Raw genomic sequence first — 26,577 nt, forward strand, 5'->3', positions numbered from 1 at the left:
GAATAATTTTTATGTATAAAGAGAATAATTTTATACTTTGCATAAGATAAGAGAAAGAAATATTGACTAAAGATCATGCAAAAACTATTCACATTAGTTTCTGACTAAAAAAATAATAATTGAAAGTCAAAGAAATTTTACTGTGTAAAATTTAAAAATTTAAAAAATTTTATATTATATTTTAAAGTTAAAATATTAAAATATTACAACTATATAAGTTGACAATTATTAAAATTTATTCAACTTAAAATAAAAGAAAATTAGTATATAATTAAAAAAAAAAACCCTACACAAACGCCAACTCAAAAAAATGAGATGCGATTTCTCACCGTCAGATTAGATGACCCAGTTAGGCAACACTATACATCGCGGAATACTGGATCACCAGACGCCGTGAATCCGAAGTTCACAAATCACGACAACCGAAGTGCGTTCCTGTATACTCGAAGTCTCGAAGCAGAGCTTAGTTATAACTCACTCCACTCCTCTCTCTCTTTCTCTCTCTCTCTCTCTACATTCACATAATATAAAACTGTGTGTGTATCGATCTATGGATTATCGAGGAAATCTATAGATCGAGAAATGGCGAACTATTTAGCTCAGTTTCAGACAATCAAGAATTATTGTGATCAAATCGTAATTGCAGGTGAATCTCAATTTTCTTCTGTTAAATTTTAATAATTATTTTATTTTCACTTTTGCATTTCCTTCTTCGGATCAAGCTTTATTTTTCTGTTTCTTTCCTGATTTTATAATTGTAAATATTCTAATTTCAGTGACCATTTACGAGGTTAAAACTATACTACTAGATTTGAACTTCACTTGATGGTGAATGTGATTGATTGATAGTGCAAGAAGTGTAGCTCTAAGATTAGTAATGAACTAAGATTTGACGATCAAATTACTAACGTCCTTGGATGACATTATGAATTGGGATGCTAGATTTCGGACTTTTGACAGTTTTTCATTATGTTATCTCTTGGTTTTTTTCGATTCTTGTTTCTGCCTGCAAAAATAAGTGAATCCTAATGTGAAACCCATTTGATTTTAAACTACCTGGTGACAGTGGTTTGAAATTTTTGTTTCTGTTTTGGGAAATCTATTAAATTTGATGGAAAAGTGTCTTTCCGAAACCACAACGGGAATAACACTAGGGTGCTTTGTCTAGTTTCCTGTGACCTGAATATTTTTTTTATGATATACATTCTTAATTGTGGAGCAGTTGGCAGTCCCATGATATTTGAATTTTGGAATTTTGTGTTCTAGATAGTGTGTGAAGTTGTGAAGACATATTAGAACGGTTGGATTGACCCTATTGCTGTGTGATATTTTATGTGCTTTGGTATTATTGTAATGTTGAAGCATAGCCTGGAATTGAGAACCTCCCTTTTTGTTATTTTGTCCAAACTGTGTCGCTATTAAAATCTGAAATGAGAATCAATGCTCTATCTTCTTATTTATTGATGATGCATTACTATACCTATTGCTTTATGTTTTAAATCTTGAATGTGTGCAACAAACTTCTTTTTAGTTGAAGATGTGAGTGATCTTTGGCCCAATATCAAAGATAGATTTGAGGAGCAACTGCCATTCAAAAGAGCTTGTTTGAATAACAAGACGCGTAACCTTGTGTTTGTGGACAATCTGCCTGCTGAATTCATATTAACTACAGATGCAAGGCTTCGTAGTCGATTTCCTCAGGAGCAATCATTATTCTGGTTTCGAGAACCATACGCAACTGTGGTTCTTGTTACATGTGAGGTAGTTTGCCATCACACTGATCTAATTTATATTTTCTGTTATAATTTTTTTAGCTGGTTCTGCTAGTTGGTTGCATTTTTGTCACTCTAGAAAGAATGTAAATGTTATAATTTCTTACAATATTTCTGCTGTTTATGGTTGGTGATATGTCTCTTTTGCGTGTGTTTGTGTGCAGTTCTCTAATATCTAACATTCTTGTTCTACTATGTTCACATATTCTTCAGGATCTTGACGAGTTCAAAACCATCCTTAAACCACGCCTGAAGTTAATCGTCCAAAATGACGAACGGGAATGGTTTATTGTATTTGTGTCTAGAGCTCATCCAAGTAATGATAACGCCACCAAAATGGCAAAAAAAGTATATGCCAAGCTTGAAGTTGATTTTAGTACAAAGAAAAGAGAGAGGTAAGTTTGCACTTGATAGTTATCTGTTGCCCAATTGATAAGTTGGCAACTATTGCTAAAAAATGAACTTCTCTCTCTCTCATCTTTTTATTTGCTTGCTTTGTTTTCAATTTTAATGTTGGAAGTTATGTGCGATAGCTGCAATAAGTTTGGTGCACTCAGATTTTCTTGTAGTCTTATTGATTGGGAATTTCTGTATATATGAACATCTATATGTTTTTCTTTTATAGTGCTCCACAAGTTTTTCATTATACACGTAGAGTATTTATTCTCCTAGTTCTACATTATTTGACCATTTTTTATGTTACCTTTTAGATATAACCATTTCATTATCCACAAATCTATATTTATAATGTTAGGACAAAGGATACTGACAAGCTAAAAGTATGCTGTCAGGATGTTGACAAGAATTGCTATTATTATTTTTTTTGTATTATTTTTGCCTTTGCCTTTTCCTTAACCTTCTCTAAGGGGGAGCCAGAAGTTTTTTTTTTTAAGAGGGCTGACATTATATATAAAATTGATTCAAAAAATTGTTAATTATACTCATTGTCCATATACTTTTGAGGGGTCAATATTGTATGTTGTAAAAGTACTACAATAGAGTGTAGTTGAGCTAGAAAATTTTTTTGATAGTGTCAATGCTGTAAAAATTTATTGAATATATAATGAAATTATATAATTTTAATATTTCAAATTACTTATGTTATGATCAAACAATATAAATTATTTTTGGGGGAGCCAATAGCTAAATAAAATAATTTTTTCTAAGAATATACATATACACACAAGGAAATTTTAGGAGGGTAGAAGGGGCCAAGGCTCTCCCTAGCTCCCCACACCCCCCCCCCCTCTCTCCGCCCTTGCCTTCTCTTTTTTCTTCTTCTTCTTCTTGTTATGATGTAAAGATGTCGACAATAGTTGTTTTTATTTTTGCTTTTTCCTTCTTCTTCATCATGATGACAAGAATTATTCAGTTGGTAGGTTTTAGCTCAAAGATGACGCATGTGAGAACATGTACTCCTTTGCTTATTTAGTTTGTCAAGTTAAAGACTGGGGAATAGTTGGAAAGTAACTAGTTTTATTTTCTCAACATTTGCTACAACAACAATAACAACTAAGCCTTAATCCCAAATTTGGATCTTTTTTTGCCATTCAACTCTCTTAGACACCAAGTTCACAACAATTTTCAAAACTTGTAAATCCTTTGATAGTACTTCTTGCCATGCCATCTTAGGTCTCTCCCTTCCCCTTTCCATTCATTCATCTACTAACTTATCACACTTCCGTACCGCGACATTTGATTCTCTAAATTGGACATAATCAAATCATTTTAATTGACTCTTTTTCATTTTACCTTCAGTATGTGCTACATGTATTATTTGATAGATGTGGTCATTCCTAATCTTATCCATTATCGTGTTGCTAGACATCCATCTAATCATCCACATTTGCTGCATGGAATATAAAATACGGGCCTCTAAACTCAAGGTGATGAGTAAGGTGGGAAGGCTGTATCTAAATGATTGTGTATTCCCCTTATACATCTTTGAATTCCAATGTGATGGCAGATAATAAAATTGAGGATACAACTTGCATGGTGGTAGAGCCATCTTTGCTCGCCAATGAGTGGCTTCTATAAATTGTTACTTAATGTTTTGGCTTTGAGATTATTGAACAAGGTGATGATCAAGCGGTAGGGCCATATCTAATTGCTTTGTTGAGGGAAGGCAAAACATTGATAAATCTTTATTTCCAATGAGATGCTTGTAAGGTAAATAAAGGACAGGAGTTGAATTTTGGTTTGCAAATTGGATATGGAGAAAGTTAATCACCATGTGATCTGGAATTTCCTAATTATATATCAGAAAGAATGGGTTTCATGAGTCCATGAAAGAAATAAATTTAAGGTACAAATAATGGGTTTTGTGATGGAGGTTCTTCGCAAGATCAGTGAAGGCTACCAATAATGGGCTTTTGAATTGTTTTGAAGTGGAATGGAAAGATGCTAAAGTTGTGCTGGTAGTTCTTCGTAAGATCAGTGAAGGCTACCAATAATGGGCTTTTGAGTTGTTTTGAAGTGGATGAGAAGATGCTAAAGATGTGCTGGTAGTATCATACCCTTTTGCAATGAGATAGTCATTTCGTATGGGACAAAAGTTCAAGCCCATAGAAGTTAAATAAATACTGCATTTGATGTAAAGAAATTAAAATGAAAAATTTAAGATTAATGGGTGGGTATGAGAGTGGGAGGAGGCTACTCCTTTGACAACTTCAGAAAATCTAGTCCAAGAGAATCTGGAGTAATTCAGCTTATTCTTTTTATTTTCCATCTTCTTAGAAGCCTATAAGAAAGCCTCATGTAAATATTATTAAACTTTCATGACTTGCTAGTTGCTAATAGATGCAAACCTTAGAACTAAACATTTATTGTTAACTAAACATCATATTTAATGATTCAAATTGAATTTGACTGACATATTATATAGCTCCTTATAGATGACATTTAGTGACTCAATTGATAAACTAAATCACAAAACAAAGCCCATCTCCTTAATAAAATAATTATCTAAATTTCAAATACTTGATTCTACCATTTTTTGGCGTATTATGAATTTGTATTCATTGTGGAAGCATTAGAGGGTTTATATCGAATACTTCAACATCTACAAGAGTTGCTCCTCGTTTGTTGTCTCTTCCTTCTTTGCTTGGAAAGTTACTAAAAAGAGGATTCTGACTATTGATGATATCTGGATAAGAAAATTTGGGTCAATTGGATGCTTCTATAAAGCGCAGCTGAATTGTTCTTCATTTGCTTCTGCATTGTAAGTGAACTAGGAAGCTGTGCAAATATGTCCTGGTGTTTATAATTCGCTGGGTATGAGGAAATCCTGTCACCAATGAGTTGCAGGCATGGGAGCTATGTCTACTTGTGATGTTAAGAGAGGAAGATCTTTTTTTGGGTCTCCCTTGTAGGTTTTGGTTAATTTGCAGGGAACTCAATGGATGGGCTTTTGAAGGAGATGGAAAATCTTTATTTACCCTATCTTGCATATGATATCTTAGTTGTTGTTGTTTTTTTTTTTTTTTTTTTTTTTTTTAAGTGGACTGCACCCTCGTGGGCCCTCCTAGTGCCTGTTATTGAATTTTCTTCACCCATAAGAAAGGCATTGTGTTTCTCCCTCTCTTTCAAATCTTTCTTTCACTTGTTTATCTAGAGCCAGGAGAGTAAAAGATGATGCATTTGGATGCATGATTGAAAATGCAGTGTTAAAAAGCAGCATGTATGAGGCACTACATTGAAATGCATAATAGGACTTTTGCAGCCAAACTTTTTTTCTTTCTCCCTCTTATACTTCTGTTAATAAAATACATTTGTTCAAGGTTCATGGCTTTCAATATTTTTTTCTCTTCTTGGATTGTTCTAAGCCTTATGCTTTATCCAGGTGTTGTAAATTTGATATTCATGGCCCTGAAGCAAATTTTTGGGAAGATTTGGAATCCAAAATTATGGAATGTGTCAAAAACACATTGGATAGGCGTGTACAATTTTATGAGGATGAAATACGTAAGCTCAGTGAACAGCGCTTCATGCCAGTTTGGAACTTCTGTAATTTTTTTATACTGAAGGTTGTTCCTTTCTAAATTTCTTTTGACCAAGTTAATGTGATAAGGGGTGCTATGGCTACAAGGAGAGCTCTTGATTTGGATTTTGGAATGAGAACTGTTGATTTCCTTGTTTTTTATTTTTTCTTTTTCAAATAGATTACAACTATCTTGAAAGGCAATTTTTTAAAACAATTTCTCTTAATAGCCTTACTTTTCTGAATATCCATGAAATATCAGTGTAATTTCCCTCAGAAATAAGGAGCCTCTAATTTCAGAAATCTTTTTGCTTCCTTGTGGCAAATATATACCCTGGTTATATATAATATCTAGTTCTGTGGATTGCTTCTTCTGTCTTTTAAATATGTGTTCTATCACAGGAAAGCCTGGCTTTTATGTTTGAGATGGCTCATCTCCATGAAGATGCATTGCGTGAATACGATGAATTAGAACTCTGTTATCTGGAAACAGGTACCTAAAGTGGACATTTATAATTATATATTTTATGTTATTCTCTTTATTGTTCCAATTTTATTGGATTGCCTATTAGGAGGAGTATATCTGATTTAGGACAGATTGAAATGCCTGGCTGCTGATGCTTTTATGGTGGGTATATCTCAAGCAATTGATGAATTTTAGGTTCAGATTTAAAGGATGAGGAGCTTTTAGGAGGTTGAATTAGGGTGAATGGAGTACGAAAAGGAGGGAAATTGTTGGTTGTGAACAGTCCCAGATTACTGTAACGGTTGGCCTTTTGAGTGAAGGAAAAAGAAGAATGGAAGAAAAGGAGTGAAAGAGATAAACCAAGTGCTCAAATCTTCCAAATCCAATACTCCTAATTCCATAATAAAAGACCCATGAAAATAACTAGTTGCATAGATATCTACAAAGACTTAATGATAACTAATCCTAATCTAATACTCCCAATTCCCTGTAAAAGATTCATGAAAGTAACTTGTTCCATAGATATATATAGAGATTTAATAATGAGTAATTGACTAATCTACCTGTTTTAAGATTTGTAATCCCATATTAGGAAGGTTCTAAACCAAAAATAAGTTTGAATGAAACAACTTTTTTATGAGAAAATCCGTAATGAAAATAGAAAATTTCTTAATAGTACTAAAATCTAAATTTGTAGGAAAATGTATCAGAAAAATCCCTAAATCTATTTTTCTTGGATTGCATCAATAACTTTGATCCTTTCTGCTGTCAAAGCATGTGTCATGATTTTTCAACTGTATGTTCAAATGAAAGCGTCTTAGTGCTCATATAACTTTCAAATATATCAAACCTGTGGGGGGGGATCTGTATAGCTGCTAATTGTTTGTGTTTACATATGGTGATTAGGAAGACGATCATTATATTGATTATACATTTGAGATATTCTGGGTGATCTTATGATGGAAATTTTTAAATTAGATAGTTCATATTTTATCATATAAATCTAAAATTCTTACTTGAGGTTTTCATTTTCCTTTTCACTAAACTTAAATCTTATTCTGTCAATTTGATTTTATGTTTGACCACGTTTTCCATCAATGGCCTTAACTGGGAAAGATAGATGGTATGCTAGCTACAAGATAATTAGTTGTACATTCCTGGGAACACATTTCTGAACCTTTTCATTTTCTTATAATGGATTCAGTTAGCTAAAGCAACTTAATACCACTGGTCAGTGGTCACTGATTGAATTATTGAATCATCATAGCAAACTACCTTTCATCCTGTGCCAAGTTCTGATTGCCTGTTAACCATCTAGTAATCCAAGAATTTGGTCGTTTAGGGGGGCATTAAGGTACAGATATAAATTTACTAGATTGCTACATTCATTTGGAGTAGGAATATTTATATGAGAAGATGTTCGCTCAAAGAAATTCTCAGCATGACTATCAAATTTTATTTTTAATGTATATATGTCTACCTTCCATGATAGCTGTCACAGTTGACAGTTTGTCAAAGAAATTGTTTTTACCCTGGACGTTTCTTTGTACTTATAGTCATTGTTATAGTTGTAGTAGTAGATGCACTTTTATTGGTTTATCAATACTTGCATTTATCTTGTGTTTTTGAGAAATAATGGGTTAATAACTTATTCTGACATAATGCAGTTAATACGGGTGGGAAGCAGAGAGAATTTGGAGGACTAGACAGTGGTGATGATCAGGCAGCACTGCTCAATATTGGAAACAAACCATTGACACAAATCGTTCAGGATGACTCCTTTAGAGAATTTGAATTTAGGCAGTATCTCTTTGCCTGCCAATCAAAGGTGTGGAAAACTGACAGTTACTTAAATATTTTCCTTAAATCTTTTGCATTTGAGACAAACTCAACAAGACAGTTAATTCCAGAAGGTAAGTAGAGAATATATAATTATTTTCTTTGTCAACTATGAAGTTCCGCTTATGTAGGTATTATTGCTGCTTTCTTTTCGTGTGCACGTTTTTTTTTTTTTTTTTTTTGAGTCAGTTACTTGGATTGAAAAAAAGTTGTTTTATAGAATATGCTTAACTGGATTCTGTTCAAACAAAAACAAAAACTCAAGTGAATTCTGAATATGTGGTTGTATGCTTTTGTTAAATGATTAAATATTTTTAATCTCTCTGTGTGTATGTTTGTGGCTTTATACTTGTGTATGTCAATAAATACTGAGGGAATTACCATTGTTTGTGGATGCATACACAAAGACTCATGGGTACATGCACACATAGACATGGAGGTATTCACAGTTCACACACCAACAAATAAAGCTAATTCTTTTACAAACTATTTCTGTATCTGCTTGGTAGGTACAAATTATGAAGCTTTTCAAAATTTGTAATCTCCTCTTGGTGTGCATTGAAGTAGTTTTGAAATGCCAAAAATTATTTGGTAGAGGATGCCTTTGATGAGTATGGTTACAGTGCTCTCACACTAAAAATGAGAGACCATTCACTATTAAATGTGTTACACTGCTGCTCTCGCTAAAAGTTCACATGAGAGTTTCCCATCAATTACCATTAGATTTTACTTTTCTCAGAATACTGTTTGACACATTTTATGTTTGAAATGCAGCTTTTATTCAAGCTGAATCGACCCTTTGAGGTTGTATCAAGGGGTTATCCATTTGTAATCAGCTTTTCTAAGGCCCTTATACTGCATGAGGTATTTGATGGTGATTTAATGCTAGTTTTTTCATTGCTTACTAACATGTTATTGTTTCTGATCTGTTTTCCCTGTTCCTTTTCCCCTGTTATCCTCTTCTTTTGGATTCTCTTAGAGTACATTGCCTTTTTGTCTGCGAGAAGTTTGGGTAATAAGCGCTTGCTTGGCTTTGATCAATGCAACTTCTTCTCATTACAATGATGGATTAGTGGCATCTGACATTGAAAAGGAGTTCTACCGTCTTCAGGGTGATCTTTATTCATTATGTCGAGTTAAGGTAATTTTATTTTCTCCTTGGTATGTTTTAAATTTATTCTGTTATGAAACTGTCTTCATGTGACCAAATTTCTGTCAAACAAACAATGAAATTTGACAAAACAAAATTATTTTACAGACGCTTCATAAGAAACAACTTTGCAAGGCATTTGCTATTAGAATTGTTCTTTTTCAATTATTTCAACAGCTAGAGAAAAGGCTTTTAATGAAATTAAATTACGATTTTGGCAGTTCATGAGGCTTGCATATTTAATTGGATATGGAATGGATATAGAAAGAAGTCCAGTCAACAGGTGAAAATCCAAACTTGAAGAGCAAACTTACTTATGGCCTCTTGTTTAATTGGTTGCTTGGTCTTGTATTTAGAAATTTGAACTTAAATATGTCAAAATGATATAATGACATTGGGTTATAGGATTTGTTGCATTGGTCTATGTTGTATGTTCTCTTTCGTTTTGTGCAGTGCTTCACTCAGCATGCTACCTTGGCCTAAACCTGCAGTTTGGCCTTCACTTCCAGCTGATGCTTCTTCTCAGGTGCTTGATAAAGAAAAGGTAAATTTTTAGATAGTTTATTCGACTCTGAAGTTACAAAGGATAATGGGGTGTCTGTGTAATGAGATTGAGAACCACATTATCAAAATGCATTTTGTTATATGATGAAATATGTAACTTTTGCTAAGTTTTGCAAGTGACAATCATGAAGTTTGTCACGAAATACATTTTGACGAATTTGAACATAAGGGCCTTTTAATGGCATATCTTAAGTGACCACTATTGGCGGCCAAACCAAATGGTCCAGATTTTTAGGATGGAACTTTTATTTCTTCTTATGGAAAGGATTGCTTTCTTTAAATTTCCACAAAAGTGTCATGAACCATTCTTATCTTTGTGTAGGTGATCCTTCAAGCTACTCCTAGAAGTAAGCACTTTGGCATTCAAAGGAAATCATTGCCCCTTGAACCTTCTGTACTTCTGCGGGAGGCAAACCGGCGGAGGGCTTCCCTTTCTGCTGGGAACATGTTTGAAATGTTTGATAGTCGCCCAAGCTTGATTGATGGGTAATGGTTTCAAAGATCGAAGTACACGTATTGCTATTGGTTTCTTCAAAGATGCTGTTATTTTTATTTAAAAAAATTGATGTTAGAGTAACCATTTTTCTTTCTTGAGGTGTTTCAAATTTTAATGTATTTGGTGTCTATTGACAGATCAACTCCAGATGCTTCACCATCGACATCACCCTTGCAAAAAGCAAATACATTTTCTATGCCGCGAACAAACTCTTCACCTGGCAATTTTGACGGGTCAATGGATCGACCTATGAGACTTGCTGAGATTTATGTTGCTGCTGAGCATGCACTTAAGCGTACAATTTCTAATGCTGATCTATGGAAATCCTTGTCATCTTTAGAGGAGTTTGAGGTATCAAAGTTAACTACATACAGACATCTTCTTAGTTCCGCATACAAAAATTTCTTTGTTTGGTGATTTCAGCACTGAAGGATTTCTCACAATGATTTCTCATGTTCAAATTTCATCCTTCATTCAACTAAATAAAGTACATTTATAAAATAGTACAAATAGCCTACCTGATAATCCATTCTTAACATCCTCCCTCCTATGTCCTACTTGTTTTGTGGAAATTTGGAGTGCAATTCTCAATTGCTTTTTTCACATATAACCCTAGAAGTCTGTTTTCCGTCTACACAAATACCAATTCTTACTCCTTATACGTGTTGAGAATTGCGCAAGCTAGACAAGGATCAACTAAAGTAGGAGTTTTGGATGCCAGATGGTCCTGAAATCTTCAACTTCTGATCACCTAATGGAAACCAGGATGATGATTTTGATATAAATAACATTGGAGATGATTATGGATCCTTGTAAGGAAATGGTGATGAAGGTAAATCTTATATATTAAGTTCTGAGGCTGGTTTCTTATCTGGTCTGGAGCAAGAAATTTTGAATTTTTAAACACAATATTCAGATGAAAGAAGAAAGAGATAGAAAGAACATACAAGAAAAAACGTGGAGGGAAAAAGAACTGCGAGGCAACTTTTTCTCAGACAAGGTTTTTGAGTTTTGACATTCTTAGTAATTTTCCATTTATCATAAGGAGAATACAACTTGATCAGGCATAGAAAATTTAGATGCTACCCCTAAAAGAATCAGATGGGAAATGTTGATTAAACCCTAATTAAATGAAGCAAGAAATAGATCGAAAAGGGAAAAAAAAAAAAAAAAAAAGAAACCCTCAATCAAACTAATCAACTTTTGTAGTAGCATGATGGAAATACTCGGCTTAATGAAAACTACCATGGATTCTAATTCTTTGACCAAAATGTTTTCACACTGTTGAGTCCATGAGTCTTAGCTTTGGGCTTCCACAACAGGTGTCATTCTTCTATAGCCTTAACATGGAAGCATTGGTCTCAGCATGCCGTGATTTTGAAAGGTTGCCGACTTTTGATTAAAGTTATTGTTGATTGATACTAGTGGTTTGTTCATGTTTATCAATTTTAAAAATGGATGTTAATGGTTATCTTAAAAATGTTTGGGCTGCCATCCCGTAGGTCATTTGGTTGATTATTTGGATTTTGGAGAGAGGAATTTGATAGCTTTTGGATATTTGGAAACGTCATGACAAAATGGTTGTGTATAGTTAACTGTTGGGTGATGGGAAATATCTCATGGTCAACTTAGTGCTGTAAATTTTGTTGATGGATTTCTGATTGTAAAATAACTCATGTAGATGAAAGAAAACCTCTTTTGGTGTCATTCTTAATAAAAATAGTACTTATTAATAGGAGGATGAAGAAAGTCTCTGTATGGCTGACATGCTATTGTTTTGTTAAACTTGAGTTATTTTACCGCTAAGATATGCCCCCGCTGTCAACTGGCTATCAGATTTTTAGTATATCTGAAGAGTGATAATTGTAGTTCTTGAGAGATTAAACTCCTGAAGAATTTAGGTTATGTGGAGTCGGCAATTTCTGGTACTTTTATGATTAAAGTGGATGCATTCTTAAATTTGACTTTTTTTAGAAGATTGCAATGCTGAACTAAGCTTTCACATCACAGTCTAAAGTTATCCTTAGTTGTTGAATCTATTACCTCTCAGTTCTTTGTCACTCATCTTTATTGAGTTCATATTCTTGTCATGGCAGCAAAAATACCTTGAGCTGACCAAAGGTGCTGCTGATAACTACCATCATTCCTGGTGGAAAAGACATGGAGTGGTCCTTGATGGTGAAATAGCTGCAGTTTGCTTCAGGCATGGAAACTTTGATCTGGCTGCAAAGTCATATGAGAAAGTTTGTGCGCTATATGCTGGTGAAGGATGGCAGGAGTTACTGGCTGATGTCCTGCCAAATTTAGCTGAGTGTCAGAAGATGCTAAATGATCAAGCTGGCTACTTATCATCCTGTGTGAGACTGCTGTCTCTAGACAAAGGTTTATTCTCAACCAAGGAGCGTCAAGCTTTTCAGGCTGAGGTTGTTCGTCTTGCACACAGTGAGATGAAGGATCCTGTGCCTTTAGATGTCTCATCATTAATCACATTTTCTGGAAACCTTGGACCACCATTGGAGTTATGTGATGGGGATCCTGGTACTCTCTCTGTAACTGTTTGGAGTGGCTTTCCTGATGATATAACTCTTGATTCTCTTAGCCTCACATTGATGGCTACATTTAATGCTGATGAAGGTGCTAAGGTATGCTTTTCCTAGAATTAAACATTCTCATTTCTGTGGAATTGCAGAATTAGTATGTCACTTGCTGTACCATTCTTCACTAGTTATTACTAAAGAATTTCATCTGATATTTAGGCATTAAGGAGCTCTACTGCTACTGTGCTAAAGCCTGGTAGGAACACAATTACCCTTGCTTTACCCCCACAGAAGCCTGGTTCCTATGTCTTGGGGGTCCTTACTGGGCAAATTGGTCAATTGAGGTTTAGATCGCATAGTTTTTCCAAGGGTGGCCCAGCAGACAGTGATGATTTTATGAGTTATGAAAAGCCAACTAGGCCTATCTTGAAGGTAATGTTTCTCATAATCCATGGAAGGATAGAAACATTATAGTAAAAGTAGTGAAAATTTTTTGGGTAATTGCATTTATGATGATTTACACTGAGAGATATGCTTTGGCCAATGATATTTGACACTTCCTTTTCTTTTGTGTGGTACATTAATTGAATTGTCAAAGTGTGGTGCTGTAGATGACCAAGGACTCAAGTGGTCTTCCATTGTGGCTGATATGTGTGTAACATATTAATCCTCTAATAGAGCCTTTCTTTTCTTAGGTTTTCAAACCGAGACCTCTGGTTGATCTCACTGCAGCTGTTTCATCTGCTTTGCTAATAAATGAAACTCAGTGGGTTGGGATTATAGTGCGGCCCATTGACTACTCTCTCAAAGGTGCTGTCTTGCACATTGATACTGGTCCAGGTCTGAAGATTGAAGAGTCACATGTCATTGAGATGGAGAGCTGTGCCAATGTATCACAAAGTGCAGCTGACATTTCAAACATGAATGGCACTCAAAAAGATTGTACTTTGGCCGCTAATAAAGAGCCTGAGCAATTAAGCCTTGATGATGGTAGAATAGAATTTTCAGATTGGGCAAGTGATGTGAATTCTGTTCTTTGGATCCCTGTTCTTGCTATCAGTGACACACTTCCAAAAGGATCATCTTCAGGTCATAATAATTATATGATTTTCGCTTGTTTCCATCTTTGTTTGTTGTATGTATACCTTCAATTCTGTCCAATGATTTTCTTATCAAATATATTGTTTGTCATGAGCAGTCAACCCTCAGAAACAAAGCATTGTGGATGGTATGAGAACAATAGCATTGAAACTTGAATTTGGAGCATCTCACAACCAGATATTTGAAAAGTATAGTCCTTGGCTATCATATCCCAGATTATACAATGAATTCTGTTTCCCTTTTTTTTCATTTTTTTGTTTCTGCTAGTCATTCTGTCTGATTTCTTAGTAAACTCATCTGGGCCTGATATGCAGAACTATAGCTGTTCATTTCACTGACCCTTTCCATGTGAGCACACGCGTTGCAGATAAATGCAATGATGGTACTCTGCTTCTGCAGGTATGACAGATATCCTGAGCTAAGAAATCACCTATTTAATTTATATTTTCCCAAACTGGTGGCATCTGATATTTTGGTGACTATTTCAATGGGTTCTTTAGATATTGACAATTTATACTTGCCTATGTGATTATAATTCTTACAAATTGTTTTTGCCTTGATTTTTTTTCATATTGCTTTCATTTTCCATGATGGTTACTTCCAGGTGATACTACACTCCCAAGTGAAAGCCTCATTGACCATATATGATGCTTGGCTTGAACTTCAAGATGGATTTGTTCACACTGGAAAAGGCAATGGAAGGCCAAAGTCAAGCTTCTTTCCGCTTGTGATTTCTCCAACCTCAAAAGCGGGAATCTTGTTCAGTATTTGCTTAGGGAAGATGATTGGTGAAGGTAAAGATATTTGATTGCATTAATAAATATTCCAAAAGGCAACACATCTCTGGGATCAAGAGAGAACATTGTCATTATTCTAATGATTGTTGTTTTTGGGCCATATATGTTAATTTGATTCACAGAACTCTGTAAATTCTTAAAATCAGTATTATAGTTTTGAAGGCCTGTAGATTTCATGTCTTGAGCAATTTGGTCACTTTTCAAGTTGACATTTGAAGTCTTAATCCTCCAGCTAGTTGGAGGAAGCTTTAGAAGTGAGGACAATCCAAGTGCTCAGGGTGTGACTCCTTGCTCGATATAGTGTATTTGGACGAAAAGGAAGTGCATAACATTTAAACAGATGAAAATACCCATTGACATGCTAAGGATGTCTTTATTGTGTATATTTTCTCGTGCTTTTTCTTAGCCATGTTTTTCCTAGATTTTATTTATTTATTAGGTCTAGGTTTTCCTAGATTTTATTGGTTCTTCTGTTTGTTTTGTAACAAAATAGCTTGTATGTGGACAATATTTTATAGGATTTAGTTATATTATTGAACATCAACTGGAAATCATCAAAGAAGTAAATTTTATTTCAGTGAATGAGACTATATTTAGATTTGTGGAAACTTTAAAATGTTTTTGCTTGCTTTTAAATACTTGAATAGAAGAGAGAGATGTTGCATTAAAAAAGAGAAAATTGTGGTGGTTGTTGGCCCCTGGCTGCTGCTGGCAGTGACTGGTGATGGCCTAGACTTGGCAGTGGTTGGTAGACTATTGGATATGTGCTTTTGTGGTTTTGTTATGGGTCATCTCTTTATGAATTGTAGAAGTGTAGAAAATGACTGTTTTTAAGATGTTAAGTTGTTTTCCTAGCAATTTGCTTTGTTTTTCCTTTGACTAAGAAAATGTTTCCATTAACTAAATTTTTCCTCGTTGCCCCAAACACCGTGAAATGTAGGGATAACATTTACCATGAAACAAATGGAGTATTAACTTTCAGTTTCTTTTCCCATCTCTATTTTTACTTCCTTTGCTACACTACTGTATCTCTGCATACTTTTAGGGTTGTGCATCCCCTTTGGCTCCTTTTTCAGCTGAGGATATTATCACTCACAAAAGCTCATTTGGTTTACAGATGAATTAGAGGCACGGAAACCAGAGACAGAGAGCATATTAAATATCAGATATGGAATTTCTGGTGAGAGAACAATTGGAGCACACCCTCCTGTGGCTGTGGAATCAGTTAGACCTGAGGTAGCAAGGCAGGACTTGATCTTCAAGAGTGCTCTTGTTTTGCAAAGGCCTGTGCTTGACCCATGCCTAGCTGTTGGTTTTCTTCCTCTTCCATCGACTGGCCTGAGAGTTGGGCAACTTGTTACCATGAAGTGGAGGATTGAAAGATTGAAGGGTTTTGGAGATGATGAAATATCTGAACAGAGTGTAAGTTACGAACAATTAAAATAAGCTGCACACAATCCTGGAATTTCTAATCCCCTTGGAAAATAGTTCTCTTCAACCCCCCAACATCCCCACCGCCACCCAATCCCCCAACACCCAACCTCCTTTCCTCAGCCTTATGCTATTTGGTTGGGCTCAATATGATAGAAGAGGAAAAAGCAATCATTCCTCTTATTTTTCTTCTTCCTGGTGTTCCCATATATCAGTGGAAACCACTGGTTTCAGGCTTATGATTCAACTTTTTGTTTTCTTGGTTTTCTTGCCAACTGAATCAGAATTTAGCAGAAGTGGAGCAAAACCATAGTAATATCATAAGACCTACTGTTTTGGGATGTTCTGGGTGCTGGGTATCTAAGGACACGCACAGCAATTATTTTGTGATTATGTGGACTAGGCAATTCTCACCATTTTATGTGAATTACTTAGATGTTGTAAATTATACCTTTTCATAATTAATAAATAAAATGTCATATTTGTAACCCTTGCAACAGGGTGAGGTTTTGTATGAAGTCAGTGCAAATTCCGAGAATTGGATGATTGCTGGAAGGAAGAGAGGACATGTTTCACTTTCCACAAATCAAGGTTTGTAAATGACTTGGATTCTTTTATGAATTGTTATTACATGAAAACTTTCTGGTATACAACAGAAATTATTTGACTGTCATTTCTGTGTCATTGTTCCTCATCATGACAGGTTCAAGGATAGTTATCTCAATACTATGTGTGCCACTGGTGGCTGGTTATGTTCGTCCTCCCCACCTTGGGCTGCCAAATGTTGACGAGTCTAATATAAGTAACAATCCTCCTGGGCCTCATCTGGTTTGTGTCATGCCCCCTGTTTTGAGCTCCTCCTTTTGCATCCCAGCATGATTGTTTTCAGCTCATGCATTCTGGTTGTCCTAGTTTTCCACGAAAAGTGGTTGGATAGGTTCTTTGCTTCAAGCAAATTAAAAGTATCCAGTTTTGCTTACCTTGAAATCTGTAAATTTGTATGTTCACCTATTGTAGAGAATCAAGAGAAGTTAGTTTGAGTTGTTCGAATTTAGTTGCAGCCAGGTGGGTTTTTTGAGTGCTGCCGTCTGCTGTATAACACTATTAGTTCCTTAAACATGTACAGTTGAATGCTGTATGCTTCATGTACGAGACACAATGGAAACTGAAAATCACATTTTCATCACCCTTAAAAATTGTTTGGATGACATTTATTTTGATACAAAATTAAGAAAAAAAAAATTGCAGGTGCTGGAAGTTTGTATTATTGATTACATGTTATCTTGTGTTGTATGCCACGATGCATTTATGTGATTTGATGAAACGTTTCACTAATTCAGCGACCCCTTTTATCTACGAAGATATTGGTGTTATTCTTTCAATAATTTAGACACAGGAAAATGAATCAGTAATTACTCTTCATTCCTCTTTTGCTCGTCGCTTAATCCAACATTATTATACTTTTGTCCATAATTTCCATAATGCTGTAGTTGATGCATTTGTAATGTTAAGAGTCATCAGGAGCCGTCATGAATCATTAATGATTGAAATTCTATAAAAAAATAATAATAATAATAATAAAAGAAAGAGAGAAGATTAAGGGAGGAGAAATTATAGAGTAACATTGCGATTTCATGCCACATAAACAATTATAAGTATATTTTAAAAAAGAAATTGAGGATGATTCTAGTTTGTGCTTTGCTCATGGCTAACTGAACAGAAACTATGACACAATGTTATCCGAATTGTAATTTTCATTTGTTGTCACGTTAACAGCACAACTGGGTGTGGCTTTGAGTTTCAGTGCTTTATGTTAAATAATATTGAAAATGTTGTTTAAATTTTTTTTCTTATTTTAATGTTCTTACAATTAAATTATATTAAATTTATTTTTTAATTAATTTTTTATACTCTAATTGCATATTTAAATAGATATTTTTCTCAATATTTTCAACAGTAATTCTAAACCTATATTAGCATCCAACTATCTACACAAGTTAATTAATATAACTATAGAAAGATTGGCTCATGAGTATAGCAGTACTTAAAAATTAAATAATGATTCTTTCTAATTAGTAAAATTGTAAAATTCAAGGGGTTCTTTCAGTTAATGCTTAATATGGTAAATCCACTGAGTACATCTATCCAAAATTTGCCAAGACCACTGTCTCGCCCTTCCCTCTACAGCAGCTGAGACCATCTTCTCTTTTGATTGCAGAAAGACTTTGGGCATATATTTTTTTAGAGGATTCTTTAGTTGGGTTGGTTATCTAGCTTTTGATAACTCAGTTAGGGATTCTCCTTAGTTTCCTTTGATCGGCGCGTCTTTGTTGAAGCTTCATACTGCATGCAGTGATGTAGACAACCATAATGCTATAGCATCATATATCAGATTTGGGTCTACAAGCCAAACCATCTGAGCCTTAGGGTTTCTGTTCAATGGGATTGGGGCCTAATGTTTTATTGGGGCTTTGATTAGTTTTGATATTTGGAATGGGGTTTTGCTAGTTCTGAAATTGAGTTTCTTATTTTGTTATGGAGGAAACCCATTTGTATTGCTCCCCTCTGTGAGTCATAGGGTTTCTATCCTATGGATTTTGGGTTCTAATGTATTATTGGTGCTTTGGTTGGTTTGATATTTGGAATGAGTTTTAGCTAGTTCTGGAATTGAGTTTCTTGTTTTATTGATCTGTAGACCCATTTGCATTGCTCCCCTTTGTGAGCCTTAGGGTTTCTATTCAATGGATATTGGACCTAATATTTTATTAGGGCTGTGGTTGGTTTGATATTTGGAATGAATTTTTACTATTCTAGAATTGAGTTTGTTATTTTGTTTTACTGTAAGCCCATTTGTATTGCTTCCTTTGTTTAATGACATATTTCAATCTATCTTGCGTTAAAAAAAAAATAAAAATAAATGAAGTCTTAAAAAAAAAAAAAGCTAAGAACAATTATTAATAAATTTCCATTATTATAATCATTTTTATTTGTCACAATTTTGTATTATTAATTTTAATAATGTATTTTAGATATTATTTTTATTTATTAAAATTTACAATTTAAAAAATTGAAAAATACACTAACATAGAAATTAATAAGTGATATGAAAAAAAAAGGGAAATTGAGAGATATTTTAAATATAGGCTATTTACTATTCTAATTTGCACCATCTCTATCTTTGCCAAAATATTTATTCTATAGAATTATTTTATTATAAAAACTTATATGTATGTTTTTTTAATTATTTTTAGCATGGGATTTTTTTTTTATAATGTAAAATTTGTGTGAAATAATTATTCAACCATCAATGTCACACTATATTGTTAACTTATCATTTATTCATATATAATTCATTTTATTGAATTATACATTATAAGAAATCTTTAGTAGTTTATTAAATAAATTAATTGCCCGTATTTAAAATATTAAAAAAAAATCTAAGCATTGTAATTATTAAATACAATGAAGATTTGAGAGGAATGAGGATCACATTTCACAAACCAAAATATTAACAAATTGATTCTAAATTTTCTTACCAAAATATTAAATATTTTTATTCTCAAAATTTATAATGATTATATAAAATAAAATATTTTTTTTATAAATGAATAACTACCTTTTTAATATTTTTAAAATATTAATTATATATTAAAAATAAAAAAAATAATTTTTTTGGTATTATGCAAACAAAAAGATAATATCTAAATAAAATCTTATTCATTGACTTAAATATAAATTTAATTTTTTAAATATTGAAATATTAATAATTGATATTTTTAAAAAATTTTCAATTAATCATTTATACATTGATTCGTTCATCGAGTTGTATTATTTTTTATAGGTCAATTTTTCTCTGATTTAATAAAAGAATCGACTTGATTTTATATTTGGAACATTGGGTCAACTGCCGAATTAGTCCAAATTTTATAACACTGATTAAAAGGGAGAAGCTGCTCAATTTGAGCAGGAACACATTCGATCATTTCTTGAACAATAGATTGATATCTTATAAATAAGATTGATTTTTTTTTTTTTTGAAAAATAGTTGCTTCATTAATATTGAAAACATTACATGGGCTAAAGCTCAGTTAGAAGAGGCTAAAACAAAGCCTGCCCGGCAGACACAAATCTAGTAATCCCAAACCCACAAATCCATTCTGAGATCACAGCTCAAAACCAAGACACCCACACACTCTTCCTGCCAAAAGCCCAAGTCTCTGCCTTCCAAAAGCCCAAGTCCATACCCAAACCCCAGTTAGGGCAGGAGACGTGCAAATAGAAGAGAACCAGCCACTAGCAAGAAATAGCACTAGTCACCGGAGATTTTTAGCACAATATGGATCAAAACCCTTACACCTAAGCCTAAGCAGAGGCATGAGATCATGTAGGCAATTGCAATTTAATGGGAAAAAAAAAAAAAAAAGAAACTCCTGAAATCTTGCACACTAATTAATTAATTGCAGAAATTTTTAGCTCTCAACTAACCAATTCATTCCATGCTGACCCACAAATTCCAGTGTATTTCCCTGCTAAATGGGTCTTACGATTTGGACAACACGACCACCTTGCCACAGTATCATCTTAATCACTAATACTCTCCACAAAATCTTGGAAATATCATTGTTCTTTCAAGTGCCAACCTCTCAAGGTTTCAAGATTTTGATAACCACCACCATCACTGGACTCTATTCAGATGCCATTAAGTATTTTCTAAATTAATTAAATTCAGCTGTAATTCATTAGGACTCCATGGATTTGATAAGAAAGGATTCCAAAAACGTCATATTCTATGGTATCAATATCAAGTGCTGTGATTAAATCTTGAAACTGTTATGAAAATGACAATGTTTTTGGATTTGAATTTTCAGAAGCCAGTTGTTTTGATCAAATGGGCTTTTATAAATACCCAGAATTTAGTTATCCAACCAAATTCATTCCCATTAATCCACATAAACATTACATGTTTCCCCATGAAAGATCAAGGATTGCGACCTCACAACAAGCCCACTACCATTTCTCTCACCTCTCATTATCCATCAGAGTCGCATCCCACCAAATAAATCGCTATCTTCTCATCTTTTCTGCCCTATGAATTGGAAAATTAACAACTCTCATAATTCAACTTTTCGGCAGTAGAATTGCCTTCTTGTATTCATTTAATTAATTTTTTTAATATAATTAACTCTGATTAAGATCTGAAACCCAAAACTTCAGTACAATCTCAATTTTGTTATCTTAAAAATCAAAAGTTACCATCAAAATCACTACCATGATTTGAAAGAAAAGTATAGCAAACAAAGCTAACTAATTTAGATAATTGGGCAATCAATATTTTCAACAATAATCATATAATTTATATGTTAAATTACATAATATATATATATATATATATATATATATATATACACTTTCAATAAAGTATCTGAATCCACTTCGTTTCTTCAGATTTCTGAAAGTAAACTCATCATTTACTATGCATATATTTTTTTTTACCTAATTCTTTTCCTTTCTTTTTTTTTTTCTAGTTTTAATTAATAACGATGATATGCATTACCAAATGATCAGCATCTCCAATCCAGCCTAACCTCACTCAGTCCCCATACGAGCTGATCAGGCTTCCGAAATGACACGATGTGGCTGCTCACCATGAAGGCAGTTACACGCTTTGAAACCCTAATATCCTCCATCTTCAACTCCTGCAATCGCCGGACGTATTCTGGTACATGTACTATGTCCCACACCACTCCTATCCCACCAGATTTCAGAACCCTAACCATCTCACCCAATGCCCTCATTCTCTCTGCCGCTGCCTCCACCGTCCGATGGCCGTATTCTTTTCCTACTTTATGAACAAACACAGCTGATACCACCACATCAAAATAGTTGTCTACAAAGGGTAAGCTTCTCACATCACCTTCTCTACATGTAACATACTCTCCTACTCCTGTTTACAGAATTCATAATTAAATCAATTTTCAAAACTTAAATAAAGAAAATTAAAGAAAAGATAAGTTTCTAATTAGTTATAAAATGATATAAAACAAGATTCCAATTTATTACTAATAAATTGAAGAACGCCTACCTTCCATGTTAGCTGTTCGGAGAGTGGACAGAGTGGTCCGTTTAGAGCGGTCCAACCCGACAACCCGGCCGGAGCTCCCAGTTTTCTTCAACTGGGTAGCCACCGCATTCAACAAAATCCCACGACCACACCCAATATCAAGAGCCAATTTAACCGAAGACCAATCATTCACATAACTTACCATCCTCTGTGCCATATCATGATGCAACGCCACCGAGCTGTAAAAGAAGTTCCCGGCTGCGAAGAAAAGGCAAAGTGCGGACAGCGCTGTCACACACCCGGTGAATCCGGCGACGAAGCGAGCGGCGCCAGTGCTGCTGGTACTGGTGGTGAAAAGAAGAACACCAGTCTCTAAGAGATTGCAGACTGGATCGAAGTAAAAGAGGAAGAGAATGGATAGGATGGAGAAGAAAATGGCGTGACACAAGAGGAAGAACAAGGTTTGCCACTGGTCCATGCCATAGATTGCATAGATCTGTGTCCAATCTCTGTTTGTTGATGTGGGTTTGCCCGTTTTGTTGTTGTAATAATGGAGATGAGGTTTCACAGTGAGTGACATTGGAAGGGGTCTGGGTCTTCTGCAATTTTTTTAGTTTAAACCTGTAAATTGAAGAGAGTCATTAGAGGACTTGATAAAGGGGAAAAAATCAATCTGGTGAAAAAATATAAAAGATCAGACGAAAAGGTCAGTTAAAAAAAGAGAAATAAAAAACAGAGCAAATTAAGAAGGAATTGGAGAGTATTATTTGGTAAAGAACCAGCAAACAAGGGAAAGATTATACGGATAGATTGATTATAATTTGGGGTTTTGAGAAGAGATTTAATGATTTCAAAACTCTTTTTTTCTTTCAAACAGTGAAGGAACTAAAGACAGGAAACCATTAATTGAAAACAATCAAGATTGACTGAATATCATGGGAAATAAAATCAAAGATTAGTATTGAAAGAAAATGCATTAAATTATGCATAATTATTTCGCCAAAATTAAGTTTAGCAATTTACTTACAAAAAAAGAAAAAAAGAAACGGCAGAATATCTTCTTCTTTTTTTTCAGAAGCTGTAAAAAGAGCAGCAAATTGGGCACACTCAAAACCAAGCAGAACCCAGAAAAGCAGAAACTCAGATTCTCCCACTAACAGTAACGAAATGTCAGTACCACTTGAAAAAAACCATCAGATCAGTGATTGCAGATACAGAGAATTTTCCAGCCCAATCCCAAAACGGCAACAGAGAAACCAAACATAAAAAGATGGCAGAAAATCAGAGCTTCTGTATCAGAATCTCCCCCCAAGCGCTGTTTTCAACTCAGAACTGAGTGAATACGAGTAAGAGAGACAAAATCAGCGTAATAAATCTGCAAATGTCAGGTCTGGTAACAGTGATATTATCATCTCTATTGCCCTTACAAGCATGAAACGCGTTTGGATTCGTCGTTTTGTGCTAACCCAGCTTTAAAAGGGAAAGAAGGAATTGAGATTTGATCTCATTTTTTTCTCCCAAAAAAAGGTTCTTACTGCCTTTAGTGGGTGGATTTGTACGGACCTTGCGTGAGAGAGAGAGAGAGAGAGACCACAAGAGAATAATTAGCGGGCGCGGTTGAGGTATGTATAGAGTTTAGTGGAAGGGCAAAATGGGAACAAAATTAGCATTGTGATTCGTTACCGAAATTTTTAATGGAAAAATAATCAAAATAACTCCTCAACTTTTACTCAAAATCAAATAAATCTAACTTAATGTTTTGACCAAATAAATTCAGAATTTTAAATTTAATTTTAAATAAACCTTTTTTTAAAATATATTTAAAAATTAAATAATATTAACTTATAAATTTTAAATTTGATTTTTTAAGAAAAATTTCTTGTATAAGTTCTTTTAAGAAAATAAATTCCATAATATTTATATTTTTCATAATTAAGTAATAAGCATTTACCTTTTCATAATAATTATTTTAACTATGATACAATAGTTTGTATTAAAAATAAATATTTAATTTTAAATAAAATAAGTCTTTATATCAAATTATTATGTGCTTTAATTTTAATATACATAAAATTGCTGCGCATAAAAAATATAATAGGAGACGTGAAATTAAAAATATAAAATTGTAAATTTATAAATAAATAATTAAATTAATAAAATCTCATGTAATGTATGTGAAAGGAATAAAATAAAAAGTGAGGAAAAAAAGTTACATCATTTAACAGTATTGTGCTTTCCAGCTGTCATTTGGAAAAAGAAGGGATGCTATCGAAGAATTTCAATTTTTTTTTTTTTTTTTTTTTAATGAGATCAACATCAAAATATTAAGCATCACCAAAATTTCTATAAGGACTCACCTTCCTTTTTTTTAATTATTATTATTATTATTTTTAATTACATATTTTTTTAAATAAATAAATTTTATCGTATATTTTATAATTTAAATTTATAATATATCAAATTTAAGTAAAAAAAATCTTTTTTATATTATCGTTTTAATTATTTTTTTTAATTTATTAATATAATTAAGAAAATTAGAAAAAGAGTGAAGCATATTAAGCTTAAAGAGAACCTTTACTTATACATTTGTAATAACTTATTATTTAACTTAATATTATTGTATTTCATAATCTATAATAATTTTGTGATTTTACACCTTTAATACTTCAGAGACAAAATTTCTAATTAATGTCATTGAAAAAATTTGTGGAAATTAGAAAAGAATATTATGATATATTTTTTGCTTTTATTGATATAAGATTTTTTCTTGATTCTTTAGTACCCTAAAAAATGGTTTTTTTTAGGGATTTTATCATTTATATTTTTATTTAAAAACCCTAAAAAAAATTTTCAATTTAAAATTACATATATAAATTAAATTTAGTAACTAATCGTTAAATAATATTAAATATATATCCAAAATAAGTAATTATTTAGAAATTAATATCTTCTTAATACATTTATATATCTAACTATATCTATGATGTATCTATCTATCTATATCTAAAGTTAAAAATTTAATTTTCTCTTTATTTAGTTTTTTTTTTAATTTTTAAGTTTTATTTATTTATTTTCTATATTTTAATTGAACCAAATAACCAATCAATATATTTTTTAAGTTTGAAAATTAGTATTACTTATGATTAATTATGGCTTTTAAAACTAACCATATTATTAAAGTTCATTTTATATTAGTATATTTCAATTTTGTGGTTTCAATATTTAAAATTTTAATTAGTGTGGTATTTTCTTTTTTAATAATTTTTCATTTTTTTCTTTGCTTTTCTATATTTTGATTAGATAAATAAATATATTTTTAAATTTAAAAATTAATATTTAAAAATAATTAATAATGACTTTAAAAATATTTATTTATATTTTTTAAGAATTTTATTCCATTTATTAAGAAAAAAAAATTAATTAGTTAATATAATAAAACCAAAAAGATCAAGTGAAATTGAAGGCATTGAAGTGCTTTCTTAACTAGAAAGTGGGACTCCGCTAATCAAGGGAATCGAAAATAGATCAACGGCGCACAGAGAGACTGATTGATGCGGGAAATTTGTAGAAGGCTTCAATGCTTCAATGGAATTATCATTTCACCACTCCACTCCGCTGATTTTTACCGTTGCGGAATCCCTACTTTAAAGATGCCACGTGGACTTATCCCAGCGGTACCTTTGTCCATTTTTAAGTGACCAAACTACCCCTTCCGCTTTTTTAATCAATGTAGGTCCGTCCCCACGAGATGAGATGCTTACTTTTTGTCAACCAACAAGTATGCCCCATTTTGATTAGTCCTTCTTTGAGGCATTCTGATTAAATTTTTGGATTCCCCTAAAAAAAATAAAAAAATACTTCTTAATGAATTTAATAATTTTTAAATTAAAATTTTATACTGAAATTTATATATTTATTATTTTAATTATTTACGTATTTTAATTAATTTTATTTAAATCTCAATACAATATTTAATTTATAAGTTAATGAATTTATTCTAATATATATAAAGTTGAATTTATATTAAATATATAAAAATTTGTATTTAATCGCAGTTTATTCAAAGTATAAAGCTCATTATCAAGAAAATTCTTTTGAGAAATTAAAAAAAAATTAAAATTATCATTATTATAATGGCAAAAGTAATATATAGACTTACCATATGTTATATGCCTTTTACATAATATTTTTATTTGTATTTTATTTTTGGTTTATTGCTAGACAGAAGCACTAGTATATTATTATTATTATTATTATTATTATTATTATTATTATTATTATTATTATTATTATTATTATTATTTCAGTTTTCCTAAATTTCGTCTCTAATAATAATAGATGTAATATTTAAATTTAGAGTCAGTGACATGTGATCTGCTTTTTA

At 32.7% G+C, this 26,577-nt stretch overlaps 2 protein-coding genes across 2 annotated transcripts; one reads left to right on the forward strand and one right to left on the reverse strand.

The window, feature by feature from the left end:
- The first annotated feature begins 444 nt into the window (after positions 1-444).
- Positions 445-17,318, forward strand: LOC131177286 (trafficking protein particle complex II-specific subunit 130 homolog). Its single transcript, XM_058142250.1, has 21 exons — positions 445-646; positions 1,532-1,761; positions 1,986-2,167; positions 5,614-5,797; positions 6,154-6,244; positions 7,885-8,045; positions 8,831-8,920; positions 9,036-9,197; positions 9,428-9,489; positions 9,660-9,750; positions 10,093-10,256; positions 10,404-10,617; positions 12,363-12,908; positions 13,023-13,235; positions 13,499-13,892; positions 14,002-14,092; positions 14,219-14,303; positions 14,509-14,698; positions 15,819-16,123; positions 16,633-16,723; positions 16,836-17,318. Exons 1-21 carry the CDS (start codon positions 583-585, stop codon positions 17,009-17,011), a joined length of 3,786 nt encoding a protein of 1,261 aa, XP_057998233.1. The 5' UTR covers positions 445-582; the 3' UTR covers positions 17,012-17,318.
- A 4,213-nt stretch (positions 17,319-21,531) lies between these two features.
- LOC131177289 (uncharacterized) lies at positions 21,532-23,583 on the reverse strand. Its single transcript, XM_058142255.1, has 3 exons — positions 23,221-23,583; positions 22,215-22,814; positions 21,532-22,076 (listed from the first exon to the last, which is right to left on the reverse strand). The coding sequence occupies exons 2-3, from the start codon at positions 22,771-22,773 to the stop codon at positions 21,694-21,696; spliced, it is 942 nt and encodes a 313-aa protein (XP_057998238.1). The 5' UTR covers positions 22,774-22,814; positions 23,221-23,583; the 3' UTR covers positions 21,532-21,693.
- Between the last annotated feature and the right edge of the window lie 2,994 nt (positions 23,584-26,577).

Source organism: Hevea brasiliensis, unplaced genomic scaffold, assembly GCF_030052815.1.
Source record: "Hevea brasiliensis isolate MT/VB/25A 57/8 unplaced genomic scaffold, ASM3005281v1 Scaf393, whole genome shotgun sequence".
Classification (NCBI taxonomy): domain Eukaryota; kingdom Viridiplantae; phylum Streptophyta; class Magnoliopsida; order Malpighiales; family Euphorbiaceae; genus Hevea; species Hevea brasiliensis.